At 35.8% G+C, this 15,115-nt stretch overlaps 1 protein-coding gene across 1 annotated transcript; it reads right to left on the minus strand.

The window, feature by feature from the left end:
• Window positions 1-6,038: 6,038 nt before the first annotated feature.
• On the minus strand, window positions 6,039-9,341 carry LOC128734822 (serine protease 53-like). The gene is made up of 7 exons (XM_053829187.1): window positions 9,175-9,341; window positions 9,020-9,114; window positions 8,853-8,962; window positions 8,387-8,801; window positions 8,135-8,318; window positions 7,497-8,074; window positions 6,039-7,439 (listed from the first exon to the last, which is right to left on the minus strand). The coding sequence occupies exons 1-7, from the start codon at window positions 9,299-9,301 to the stop codon at window positions 7,251-7,253; spliced, it is 1,698 nt and encodes a 565-aa protein (XP_053685162.1). The 5' UTR covers window positions 9,302-9,341; the 3' UTR covers window positions 6,039-7,250.
• Between the last annotated feature and the right edge of the window lie 5,774 nt (window positions 9,342-15,115).

Here is a 15,115-nt window from a genome sequence, read left to right on the forward strand (position 1 = left end):
GCGCGCGCGCACACACACACACACGCGCGCGCACACACACATACACACGTTTTGCCTTTCTACTATATAAATATATAGTATAAAGGTATAGAAATCACTCGGAAATGGAAAGAAGGTCCTGCGAGCCGAGTGCCATATAACATTCGACTCAGTTTCGAAAACTGAGCATTTTCTATGTGTGTGTGTAATGTAAATGTGTATGTGTATGTAACTAACGCTTTTAATCTCACTCACTTTTCTCGGAGATGGCAAGACCAAGTTACGTAAAGGAGTGTGTTACAAAAGTATTTAAAACGTATTTTTGTTACATATAAGCATTAATTCAATAGGATTTACATTTACTTTACAATTTATTGTTATTTGAAAATTACTGTTGAGATCTAACAAACGAAACCGAGTTATTGAAAATCGGATGATTCCTTCAAAAGTGGTTTAAACTTTAACACTTGAGCACTGTATATTAAAACTTTCAAAAGCTGCAAAGCCAAAATATATCAATCAAGGGTCGATTGTATATAATGTATGTATCTATATGTGTATGTATGTATGCATGTATGTATGTATGTATGTATGTATGTATGTATGTATGTATGTATGTATGTATGTATGTATGTATGTATGTATGTATGTATGTATGTATGTATGTATGTATGTATGTATGTATGTATGTATGTATGTATGTATGTATGTATGTATGTATGTATGTATGTATATTTGTATGTATGTATGTATATTTGTATGTATGTATGTATATTTGTATGTATGTATGTATATTTGTATATTTGTATGTATGTTTGTATATTTGTATGTATGTATGTATGTGTATGTATGTATGTATGTATGTATGTATGTATGTATGTATGTATGTATGTATGTATGTATGTATGTATGTATGTATGTATGTATGTATGTATGTATGTATGTATGTATGTATGTATGTATGTATGTATGTATGTATGTATGTATGTATGTATGTATATTTGTATGTATGTATGTATATTTGTATATTTGTATGTATGTTTGTATATTTGTATGTATGTATGTATGTGTATGTGTATCTATGTGCATATATGTATGTGTGTATGTATGATGTATGTGTGTACAATTTTCAGTTTTGTAATTTGCATTGAAATACAGGAAAAATGATGAAGAGCAATTCCAGCTCAACTAACAAAACGGTTTGATTCGACTATTTTTGATTGAAATGAAATTTTGCTTATATGTTGGATACCACGCAAGGATTCATTTTCCATGAAACTTATTTTTTTTCGTCAAGCGTAATTCTTCAAACGGGCGTATTTAGAAATGAGGTTATTATGTTTTTAAAAATTCGTATCTCAAAACCTACTTATTTGTTCAAAATGACGTCAAAGAAAAAGTGGTCGAAAATTAAGTGTATTTTCAGCAAAAAATTACACAACAAAACTTCAAAAGCTCTTGAAAAACCATGATTAAAATCATAAAATGAGAATTATCTCAAAACATGTTCCCCCAGATTTGTCTCATATTGTTTTTAAAAATAGCCTAAATTATGCTCTAAAATCTGGTGAAGAAAAGAAATTTTGTTTTCAAATAGAATTAAAAAGTATTTGGTAGCACTGCCGTTAAAAAAATAATACTTTTTAGGATTTCTTGGTCAATTTTTTTTGGAAATGTGAAGATGATTTTTTCTTAAACCAAATATTTCCGGAAAAGAAAATAAGAGGGTTTAACAAATATCTCTTTTCGGTGAAAAGGAGGTGCTCCCATTAACCGTGGGGAAGGCCAACCGGTGCCAATTTTGGGTTTTTGTTTTTTGACCTTAAACGGATAGTCTGACAAAATTTGCTTTAAATCCGTAAAGGTCGATTACATTCTCGGATACCTCGCGTAGAATTAATTTTTAGATTTTAACATTAACTCGAATTAACAATAACTTGAGAATGGCTGGGCCTAAGAAAAAAGTTATATTTTGTTCAAAATTATACGTAGAATTTGATTTTGTTTGGGTTTGATTTGAAGAAAGTAAAATTTGAGTATTTTCTAAAAAAAATGTCAAATTTTAAAGTTTTTCTTTTCAATTCGAAGGAGTGTCCGTATCGATAACACTTCACCAGATTTTAGAGCATAATTTAGGCTATATATTAAATATTGACCTCATTTCTAAATACGACCTTTTGAACAGTTACGCTTGACGAAAAAAATTAATTTTCATAGAAAATGAATGGTATCCAACACATCAGAAAAGTTTCATTTCAATTAAAAATAGTCGAACAAAAATGGCTCTTTTTCCAGCGTTTTAAGCAGGAAGTTCTCTGAAACATTTCAATCGTAATTTTCTTCTCTTGCTGTTACCCGCAATCGGAAAGGTTTGTGGCACTTTGGTTTTTAAATTATTGATTTACTACATATATTCATTCTGGAGTCTAGTAAGGCAAATACAATAGTTGCTCGCAGTAAATAGAAGTTTTAAAATATGGGTAACTAACAATATTGGTTTGAAACTCAAAGCACCCAAGCTTTGGCAAAATTACAAAAACATTGAATTTAGGCGTTTCCTTGCAATGACTTTAACCCTTTGTCTGTTCACTGGGGTCAATTTGACCCCAGGCCACTTTGAGTAGCTATAACTTTTTTATTTTTCAATGAATTCATCTACTTTTTTCGCGACTAGGTGTGTCTACCGGAGATCTTTTATAATAGAAGTTATTTGATCAAAAAATTTCGAAAACTTACGTTTTGCGACGAATTTATTGAAAAACTTACGTTGTCTGTACATTGGGGTCAATTTGACCCCAAAATTCAAGTTGGTATATCTCAGCGAAAAATTGACGGATTTCCGAATTTTCAGATGTTTTAGAAAGGTAATTTAATGAACTAAATAGTAAAATTATGAATGGTGACTTAGCGAGGGGGACCTTTTACAAGGAGGGGTTTTAGTAATGAAAAGTCGGAAAATTCGAATTTTTTCAGATTTGTGACGTTTATATCACGAAATCCTTACCACCTAGAGCGATGGTTCCTTCTACAAAAATATACGCGTACATGGGATCTTCAAAGTTACGTGTGGTATTTTACAGGATTTGCTCGCTAGGTGGCGGTAAGGCGAGAATAATAAACTTTTTTTGTCTTAAATTTATGAATGCTAGTCGTGTAAATAGTTCTTGCTCGCGGAAAAATTGGACAGATAGACAAGATTTGCAGTAAATATAGTTTGTGACAGATAAAATCTATGGCTAATAGTGTGATTCAGAATTTGATCGCTAGGTGGCACTGGTGCTCCATTTGTTTTTATGTTTTTGTCGCAGCTTAGAATACTGACTAGATAGAAGATTTTTTGTCTATGGTATAATTGTTCAAATAGTCGAGACCGCTCTATTCCGGAAATTTCGGTACAAAATTCGGTCGCCAGGTGACGCTGACGATGTATTCATTTTCTTCCGGTAGTATGTTCAATTTTTGCGGATCGTTTTAATATACATCCTGGCTGAATCGGTAATGTATTGGCTATATAGTATTGCGAATAATTATTACTAGTTTATTTTTGCTAATTAATGTCGAAGACGACGATCTCTTATCGAAACAAAATGATCATACACAATAAATAAATTAAAACAAAAGGCATACTTGCGCCAGCTGGTGGATAAATGCTGTGCTAAACTGTCTATCATAGAATGACCTGACCAATCTTGCCGTAGACAGGAAACTTGCAAGTCATCTATTTGTTTGACTGCGACCAATATTTATAAAATGGTCCACGTACACCACCTGGTGGATGAATTCTTAACCGTTCACCAAGGTCTTATCTACCACCGGACTATGTATACTTCGTATCTTGTCTATATAATCAACTTTAGCGAGAACAAGAACGAGCAGAAACCAAAAATTTGAGACCAGAAAAGATCGGTTTTTTCCGGATAAACGCCACCTAGCGAGCAAATCCAGTAAAATGCCACACATAACTTTGAAGATCTCGTGTTCGCGTATATTTTTGTAGAAGAAAGCATCGTTCTAGCTGGTAAGGATTTCAAGTTATAAACGTCACAAATCTGGAAAAACCCGATTTTTCCGATTTGTTTTCACTAAACCCCTCCTTGTAAAACGTCCCCTCCCCGCCAAGTCGCCATTCATAGTTTTATCATTTGGTACATTAAATTACCTTTCTAAAACATTTGAAAATCCGGAAATCCGTCCATTTTTCGCTGAGATATAGCAGTTTGAATTTTGGGGTCAAATTGACCCCAATGTACAGACAACGTAAGTATTTTTTTGTACAGACAGAAGGTTAAAAACGATTCCAGCATTTATATTTTTTTAACTGTTTGGAATTTTTTACATAACTTATCAAAAATTTAGATACTTTTTTTGTTTTGGAGATTCAGCTTTTCGATACATAATTTCTTAGAGATTACTCTAAGCGCCAAATAAGAAAAAAATGGATCTAAAATTTTCAAAAACTGGAATAAGTACACAAAGTTTGCACAAATTCACTACCTAAATATTTTTTCAGTTCAGAAATTTCACAAAATTGAAAAAAAAGCATGTAAATTACTCATAGAAAAAAATTGAGGTCGAACAGTTTGTTCTAAATGTCATTTTTCTTCAAAAGTAAAAAAGAGTATTTTCCCTCCATAATTATTTTCAGAATTTTTCAGAATTTTTCAGAATTCGTGTTTTTGAAAGCTGATAACTTTTGAACGCATGTTCAGAATGTTGTGATATTAATATCAAAATGTCAGGAAATCTGTTCTAAACATATTTTTCATATAGTCAATTCAAGACAAATTTCGTATGTGGCTCTGGAGCTCCAAATCGAAGGCCGTCTACAGACGGTCTTACCCGTTAGAAGGTTAAATACTTTCCTTTCACCATTTTGCCTTCTGACCAACAAAATAAAAGTACCAGTTAATGTTTTGCTTACCTATACAACCATAGTACACTAAAATGACTGCCAGCTAAGGATTTATCCTCTCAGGAACGATTAAAAGCGGTTTTTATTAGTACCGTTCTGATTCAAACTTCTAACGCTTAAGCTATGCTGAAATTTTCTTCAAAGAAAATGTTCGAAAACATCTTTGTTCTACTCACATAAATGGTTTAATAGCATGACAATTTAATTATTTTCGTGTTAAAATTTTAAAAATGAGGATAAAATGTCAATTTACATTGAAAAACACTAAAAAACTGCTGTCCGGTTTTGATTCAAACTTCGAACACTTTCATGGTCGACATTCAAAGCTCGGGTATTTCAGTCTCAGACATCGAACACTTGTATTACTTTGAAAAGTATTAATGTGTTTAGTGTCATTCAACTTAAATAAGTGAAATTACATCCTTTTTCTAAACATTGTCCTTTTAAATCCACCTAACAGTATGATTTCAATTTTTCACACAATAATTAGTTTCAGTCCGTACTTCTGTAGTCAATTGCTCATATTTTCAATCTCTATGTACCACATCTAAAGCAAGTTAACTTTGTACAGCTTTACAATGCAGATAATTAATTTTCCCGACAGAAAATCCGGAAAAATCGGATATTATTCGTGGGTGTTCGAAGTTTGAATCACACCTCAAAACGTGATTCAAACTTCGAACACTTTTCATCTAATATCTTTGAAATATTGTTTTTTAACTATGCTTTAGTTTAGTACATATATATCTTGCACTTACCTAATAACCGCGAAAAGAGAAGGTAAAGGTTCTAAAAGTGGTAAAATAATGCAAACGAAAAAACCTGCATTAATCCTTCTAGCGGTGTGACCTGGCCTTTCTACTGTAATATTTTTTTTCTCAGGATCATTTATAATTAAGTTGACTATATTTTTAATTATCAGTTATCAAAATCGTTATCTAACAGTAAAATTCACAAGAACGTACTGTGTGTAATAAAATTATTTTGTTTTTACTGGGGCGCGTAGTTATTTGTGAGCATCATTTAATTTACTTTGTTTATTCTATTTTGATTAAAGCAGAGGAGCGTTTGACCACGAAAAAGTCAGTATCAGTAAAACGAAAAAATACTTTGTTTATATTTAGTTTTATAATATTTATTAACCTTTCGTTACTCGCGCCAACTTTTGTAACACGGATACTCGCGCGTTGTATTTTGTACAACACTCTTTATCTCGGAATATCTCGGAATCCAGGCTATATAGAAAGCTACTGTCTTCAGCAAAGTTAATCAGTAGATTAAGACCTTTCGTATGGGGGATAGCATTTTATGAGTTTGTCACCAGGCGGCGTCAAAATCCGCAGTAAATTGTACATCTTACAATTGCGGCCATATACAAGTTGCTGCATTCGGAAAGATCCTTTTATAGTTCCTAAATGATGTAGCATTCTGTTGATTACATTTTTTTCTAGCAGTTATCATGTTTTCTTAAATATTTTTCACATAAATCATCTCATCATATAAAGTATGACAACATTTTTGCTGTTGGCAGAAAGTAGGGCATCTGTGGTTAGAAAGTAGGGCTGATGTGGTGTTTTGATTTACTTAGGCAGGATGTTGAGAAAGTTTTTTTTTTATCTTTTCACTCGTTTTTATTGCATCAGATATTGTATCAGGTGCAGATATCACTTCTGTCTAGGTTTATTTGTTTTCCTAGGTTTGATGACCTCTAGTTCTTTCCTTCAGTTGGGTCCGAACGAGCGATAGCGAGTAAGGACGGATCACTCTTTCTTTGTGAGGCGACGAAGCACCAAACAACAAAATCTGGCTAGATTATCAATTATGTCAAAATGTCGTTATGCCAAATAACCATTAAGCCAAGTGATAATTATGCCAAATGACCGTGATGTCAAATGGATTTATGCCAAACAGCATTATGCCAAATGTCTTTATGCCATATAGGGTATCCCCATCTCGTGGAGCTATATATTGTAAATGAATACTTTATCTATCTTCAGAATAGCAAGTTGATGCGATTTCTCGTTTGGATCTGTTTATATGGGACATTTATTGTCAACGTTTTTTCCTAGCATTTTTAACCCAAAAGTTTGAAACCCTTTTTAAGCAAAACTGTTCGCTAATATTATTTGTGTTCCATTCCACGTTAGGATTAAATATGTTATGTTTACAATCATATTGAATTTGAGCCATCAGTATACATAGATCTAGTCTATTTTTACAAACAAACATTGTTGGTTTTTGGCACTAAGTCACCCCGTGGGGCGGTAATTAAAAAAATCATACCGGAAGTATGTTTTTCCTGCAGGGTGAACATGTTTACATATAAGTTTCATTTAATTCTATGCAAAATAATTTCACATTAAGGCGTAAATATTAACCGATCGTGGGTATGATCGAGCACGATACTTTCGAGCCAACCTATGTGGGGATCTATTCTGGTCCCCACTAAATCTTCACCACATCCTGTGCTTAGATTCGATACCACACCGTAGAGATACGGCAAAAAACGGTTAGTCGCAATGTTTGAAATCGGCCCTCCATATTCCATCTGAAAATTTATCGTCATTTTATCATAATAATATGGAATAACTTGCGGTTTTTTCACCTGGCAAACCGATGGAATGAGCGTTATTTTATTGCTTGAACAGAGCAGATTTCGTCGCTGTTGTAGAGGATCAGTGCAACGTCCATTGTCAGTTAGGTTACTCTCAATAGTCAATTGCTGACGATTGTTCAACTGAGAAGGATCACGTATCCAAAACTCTCTAGTGTCTGCCGCGTAGTACAGTTTACCAGACTGCTCTTTAATCTCAGAGTCTCTCCATAAGCAGGCCGGAAGGAGTTCTTTTTCGGCAATCAAATACATAGCCAACTTCACTAAGGCGATGTCATTTTCCGGTCTATCTCCATTTCTATATTCTGGATGAATATAAACATTTTCTACTGCTATCTTTTCTTGACTCAATGTTGACATTATGTAGCCAGGAAGCAAGGAATGTGCACTTACGCATGAGGCAGACGTGATGGCGAAACGGTAATCGATTAGGGTTGCTCCACAGTGGTATTGAGAATATCCACTTTCAAACCAGTGTAGAGTCACCCTAAAGACAGGAAGAGTAGGTGGATAACTTATACCAATCGTTACTATTTTCCTGTGAAAACATTCTGAATTTCGTACACAGTCTGCAATGTTATTATTAAAATTAGCAATATTGAAAAAAAAAACTCATTTTCAACTATTACCCAAATAGCTAAAACTCTTGTTGGTTTCATTTTGTATCCAATCTCGGTAGGAGACCACGCGAGTGTACACTCCAGTAGATCCTTCGGTACATGGTGTTCCAAACAATACGACACCGACTATTAAGGGGCCTTCTGAATGGTCGGCGTCAGGCCTTTCGGTTTGGATCGGCCCTCCGGAATCTCCCTGTAGAAAACATTTTTATGACATAATTATCAAAAGATTGAAATTACACATATTTTCATAGTACATACCTCGCAAGTGTCCATGGTCCCGCCACCTGCACAAAACTGTTCTTCTAGAAGTCCCCTTGGTAGCGACCGCGAACCTGAAGGTATGCGATCTGAACAATGTGAATTGTTAAAAACAGCCAACTTCGCCTTTTGCAAAGTCGGGCTTAACTTTTCAGCAAATCCTAATGCGCCGAAACCAACGGCATTCAAAGTTTCCGAAGGAACCTTCTTTTCCAACCACAAACAGGCACTACAGACGGCTTCCGAATTCTTGGCTGACTCTTCAAGTTCAATCAATGCAATGTCGAAATATTTTTGGCTTGGCCTGTACTGTGGATGTTTTTTGAATGTTCGAATTTTGATCTGTTGTGCAAATTCGTCATCCTCAGTGCTGCTTAGGTCAGTATCCCCTAGCCGAACGGTGTCCGGTTGCTTCCTGCAAGAGGATGTTAGCAAAAACCTACGAATTTACCTACGAATTTCATACCCATCGCTATTTATTGAGCAATGTGCTGCTGTTAACACAAACTTTGGAGCTATCAGTGTTCCTCCACATAAATATTCGACACCTTTTGCTGTCGTCCACCCTACAGCTGCCTGTTTCAAGATCGGTTGGTAATCAGATTCAAAACAAATAATTAAAATTATACCCACCATGTGCTGGAATTCACCGCGAAAGGCTCGTTCTCCACTGTATACAAACTTTGTATTATATCGATCACGATTAGCATAGAAGCGGCTGGGACAATCTATTTAAAATTGTACAGTTTGTTTAGTATACGATTTCTTAGAAGATACTATTTACCTACCTGCCAACGATTTTCGGTGATAGTAATCGGAAGGCGGTGTATTAGTAAAATGCTGGGCTTTTACAATCCTAATTTGCCATTGTAAATTAATTTCAACGAGTAACCAAAACAGAACGATTGTTTTCATGTTTCGGTTTTGAATCTCTGGTTTAAACCATTAGAACGCTTTGAGCTTACTTTTACGACTACGCTACTCGCTTAGTCGTAATGTGATCAGACAGCTCATCTCGAGTAGATTTCGTTCGTATGCAATGTTAATCGAATATGAATCAACCTGTGTCAGACAATACAAACAGGTTGTAACAGCATTGCCGGCACGTGAAGCCATATCTTCTCTTGTTAAAACTTCGATCACACTGCAGTGTGATGACTATCAACGTACTGTAGTGAATTGTTTCTTATTAGGTGAGACCGCGAAAATCCCTCACGCCTCACTTAAACTATTTTGCATTAATGACAACAGTTAGAATACATGAGTAGGTACCTTTTAAACCGCAACTAAAATGTCGTGAAACAATCGTGTATTGAATGCCGGAAAACTCTGGTACTCGATTGATTGTTTCGCTTTGGTAGGTAATAATTACTTGTATCTTCGTATTGTATTGATAATTCTGCATTTAATTTAATTTTAATTCGTGCAACCTCGTGTAATCAATTACGAACGGATCTGTTACTCTCTCGACAGGGATAGGTACACACTAGAGATGGTCGGGTATGAAAATTTGAATACCCGAACCCGACCCGTACCCGATCAAGAAAAAAATTAAAAACCCGTACCCGACCCGAACCCGCAAGTTTATTATTCTTGATACCCGAACCCGACCGCAACCCGACGGGTACGGGACGGGCCCGGGTACCCGACCATCTTTAGTGTTAAAAAGGTCAATAGAGATACCCGACCCCACCCGTACCCGGTTTCAAAAACAAAAATTAAGAACCCGTACCCGACCCGAACCCGCAAATTATTTTTTTTCAATACCCGAACCCGACCCGAACCCGGCGGGTACGGGTACGGGTGCGGGTTTCGGGCAAATTTTCCGCTACCCGACCATCTCTAGTACACACTTAAAAAAAAGTGCCGAAGTCAGCGAAATTTTGCCGAGATTTGGACAGCCGAGCGTTCGGTACAATTTTTTATGATGGCAAAAGTTAGTAAAGATCCGTAAACGTCGATTTGCAAAACTGAAATTTTCACCGAACGCTCGGCTGTCCAAATCTCGGCAAATTTTGCTGAGTTTTTTAAGTGTATAGGACTTTTTTATTTTTTCGGAAGAAATTATATGGCACAAAATAAATTTTTTATAAAAAAAAACAAAAATACGGGGAACACATGGCAGGGAACGCGTCTATTTTATTCTTTTAGAAGATTGAGTCAGAAAATTTTCTTCGTTTTGAGTTATACACTTTGAAAATAGAAATTGTTTCAAAAAAAAATGGCTTGTTGATAAAAAATCGGTTCAAAAATTTGTTAATTAACGAGACTGAAAAAAGTTAGTAAAACATTAGTCTTTGTTATGGAGAACGATTTGTGTGCCAAAGTAATTTTCAAAATTTCGCCAGACAAGTGCTGCTTACTTTCACTGTACAGTATTACATTTTATCCCTAATTTTAAATAATTCAAATTTTAATTGTTTCGTTCTATGATCAATACTAATAGTGTACTAAATTATTTTCTACACAATTATCAAAATCTGAAGTAAGTGAACGTTAGAGCGTCAGTGCAAAAAAATCCAAATTGTGACGACTCAATCAAACAAGTAGAGCAACAGATGTGTGACGAAAATAATTTGGGACATGTTATTTTACCACAAAAAAGACAATTGACAAAGAGCAGACAAATTAGATCCATGATAAAGACCTCCCACGTTGAATGCTCGCCTTAAAGAAGGCCCGTTCGCAGTCCGCTGCACATACGGGGTATTTGAACCAAAAAGCTGGCCAAAGTGCTAAATTGCTTCTCTCCAGTCGATATCGATAAAAAATAATCAGAAATTTGATATCTTAAAATTCTGCATACAAAGTTAAAGAAATTGGCAACTAATTCCCTGTAATGTGCAATTCGTGTCTTTCTCCTATATTTATAAAAAACCGAATAAAATTATAACCGTTTATTAGGTGTTGGGATGTGTGTTTATATGTCCCAGCTAGCACCAACTCGTATATCAATGTACGAAAACTATCGTAAATATCTCTCCACAAACTCGAAATCGTAACTAAAGCTGGATTAAGTGGGATCAAGTTGATTTTCTGTCGTATATAATGATAATAACTGACATACATACGATTTTCAGCACAAAATCGTAGAGTAGTACGGAGCGACTCGCGCTTAATCGGATATTATCGTATATAAATACTCATATAGTCGTAACGCTCAAAATTATTCGTAATCACGTATATCGCCTCCAAAATGGTACGGATATGCCAATTTTGCGCATGAAATACGATTTATTTAGCATGTATATCTGTACGTAATGCTGATTTTTACCTTTTTTATACATATGAAAATGCTAGCTGGGGTGTGTCTGTGACCAAATGTATGTGAGCATGTAGAGGTGTATGTGTGTCTGCAAATGTGTAGGATGTATATATGTAGAAGCATCACATTCTAGTCATTTGTTTCATAGTCACTGCAGTCATCATCATCTTCAGTTTAAAACTGATTTACCTCCAACTTAAGAAGAATATGTAAGAATACGTAGAATTATAAAATTTAGCTTGAAAATTCTTCTGAGAAATAAAGCTTAATACTTACTCGCGAAAAGTTACAACGGGCTGCGCATCAGCGGCAAACGCGTTTGTTTTGTTTATTTTTTTGATATTTGACGATTCAAAGTAAGCTCGATCTGTTTTAAAATATCTGAAATAATAAACATTAATATGTCAAGTGTTTAATAACAAAATCAATCAATGCTTTCTAGTAAAGCTCTAGGGGTGCTGGTCTTACCCGAAAGACCCCCACCTTAAAATAATGAAATGTCTAAAAAATGTTAAAGAGGAACCAGGCGGAAGATTTTTCACTTTCACTATATTCTATGAAGTTTGGCCTATCTGATGGTGAGTGAAATTTTGCCGCGACATGCTCGGAAGATTACTGAAACAATGATTAAACTATAAAGATCTTACCACAATTTATGGGGTAATTTTCTTAATCACTATTCATATCGAAGACATTCATTTATTTTATGCGTTGACACATGAAAACTATTGAGAAACATTCTTCTTTGCTGGTAAATACTCACCCATGGTGAATAGTAGGGATGGGAAAACTATCATTAACTATTGATAGTAATCAGTAAGTAGTAATATCACTAAGTATCAGTAAGGTTTTGCTATTATTGATATTTACTGATACAGTTTCGTCGTCCTGTTAGAGAAATTAGTTAGGTTAGATTAAATTTAGTGGTCGGTGGTTGCGTACGAAAGACGAAGAGGACACAATGTGTCGTCGCTGTTGTCGGCAGCATAAAGCCGGGTGGCTCGTGTTGTTTCAAGCAGTCGCCTCCATTCAACTTGATCTTGGGCTGCTCGTCGTCAATTTCCCCGTCGTCTCAGAAGTCGCAAATCACTTTCGACTTGGTCGAGCCATCTCGCACCTTAAGCCTTCTGTTCCCGGAGCCGGTGCGGTTGTTGAAGAGAACTGCTTTCGACACACTCACGCCCGGCATCCTTACGACGCGCCTGGTCTACCGTAGCCTACCGACTTTCGCCAAATATCGTTTGCAGCACCTTCCGCTCACACACGGCTACAAGTCTATAAAGAACTACTGGTTTAATAAGGGTTTTTTGCATCGTCAGCTTCGTTCGGTAGCGTATGCTTCTTGATTCTTGATTGAAGCATTTTGCAAAGGGCAAAGTATCCGTTTTTCCGCTTGAGTGCGCCGTTGGATCTCCTAACTAGTGTTGTTGTCCGCGCTCACCGGCGATCTCAAATAAACGAACTCATCTACCACTTCTAGTTCGTCGCCGTCAACGGTTACCGTCTCTGGGAGGCACGCGTTTGTATGCTTTGAGCCTCTTCCTTTCATGTATTTGGTGATATCAGTTTATCCACAAAACCGGTTTCGTGCATTATGTACCATAGCTGGTCTCGATCAACTGTATCGTATGCTACTTTGAAATCAATAAAGATGACATGCATGGGCACGTTGTACTCTCGATATTTCTGCAAGATTTATAGGATAATAAAAATTTGGTTGAACGAGCTCCCATGAAGCCCGCCTGGTAAATTACAATATTAACTTACAACGAACAACGCAGTTTTAATATTACAATTTCCTATTCTTTTTGCGCAAAGCCGCGATGGGCAAAATTACTGATAATTACTGATAGTTATCAGTAACGTAAAGGAAACTACTGACAGTCATCAGTAACGATTTTTAATGACAGCTCCCATCCCTAGTGAATAGACACTATTTCAATCCGATTTTTAGCTTTTTACACCAACGTACAGTGGTCGAAAATGGCGAAAAGTGGAACTTTTTTCATAGTATCTTTTGCTTTCATTTTATCATTTATGGGCTTCAGCACTTGTGTTCGTATTCACCTTAATATAACAGTGTCAAAAGTTAGTGATCGTTTACTATAATAAAAATAAAAAAATAACTTTTTTGTGTTACGAAATATAGACTTAGTTTTTTCAGCTAAGTTGTAAATAATATAAAAACAAGCAACTTTACTGAAGAAATAAATTTTTTATCTTTATCGAGTGCTGAACTATAGAGCATATTCTTCAAAACTTCTTTAAAAATTATTTTTTCATGCTTAGCTTTTGTTAGTTGCATTTTACAACAATACTTTGTTCTAGGCAATTATCGTAGCACTCAAAACACACGTTTTTGCAGAAGACCGCAAATTTCTTGGACCTTTACTTGCTAAGTTATCGCATATTCGCTTACGAAGTTGTCGCTTATATAAGTTTTATTTTTCATTAATTTCACGAGCCAGAAGCGATAACTTTGTAAGTAAAGGTTTTAGAGATTTACAACCTTCTGCAAAAACGTGTGTTTTAAATCCTTCAGCAATCGCCTAGAATTATATATTTTTGTAAAATGCAACCAACATAAGCTAAATATAAAAAACTAATTTTTAAAGGATTTCCAAAGAAAATGCTCTATAGCTCTGCATTCGATAGAGTTATAAATGTCATTTCTTTAGCAAAGTTGTTTACCTTTATATTTTCTATAACTAGTCTAGAACAGTCGACCGACAGAAAAAACCTATGACAAACAGTCTCTCTAGGGTTATCCAGGAGCGGATTAAAGAGTTAAGAAACAGGGAATTCCAACAGAATCTCCAACAAATTCCACCTATTCAAAACCATTCTGGTCCATGACTCAGGTCCCCAAGAAGAGCTAAGAGCCTATCCCTGCTCATGTGTCTTATGGGGGGCTAAGGCGATGCAATTATACTGATCAGTCCAAGTGAAAATGCGGACGCGCTGGGTCAGCAGTTTGTAATGTCTCACAATCCGGGACAGATTTTTGTCGGCCCACACGAGTACTCTGTCGCTGAGGGTTGATCAATCAGACAGCTTGATGTAGTACGACGGTCTGGTATTCAAGCTGCATCAATACAACTTTTCGATGCAGCTTGTCAAGATGATCAATAGTTATTTGTCTGACGGAGTTTTGCCAAGTGTCTCTGAATAGTGTCTGTTCGCAAATATTTAACATCCCTTCAGGTGTGCCACAAGGAAGTATCCTGGGGTTCATTCTATATAGCATATCTACATTTGACTTCCCTCCCATCTCAGAGGGTAGCGTATTGTTTAGTTTGCGGATGACACAGCAATGATGTATGCGCGCCACGTTATAAGTGCAAGCTTCAGAGAAGCTTGGATGCTCTGACAGACTATTTTTTCAATGCTGTTAAACCCCAGGCTATTCAGGCTATTCGGCCGTTTTGGGACACACCCAATAAGTCCCACTGGCTTGGTCATCC

The sequence above is a fragment of the Sabethes cyaneus genome, chromosome 2 (genome assembly GCF_943734655.1).
Source record: "Sabethes cyaneus chromosome 2, idSabCyanKW18_F2, whole genome shotgun sequence".
Classification (NCBI taxonomy): domain Eukaryota; kingdom Metazoa; phylum Arthropoda; class Insecta; order Diptera; family Culicidae; genus Sabethes; species Sabethes cyaneus.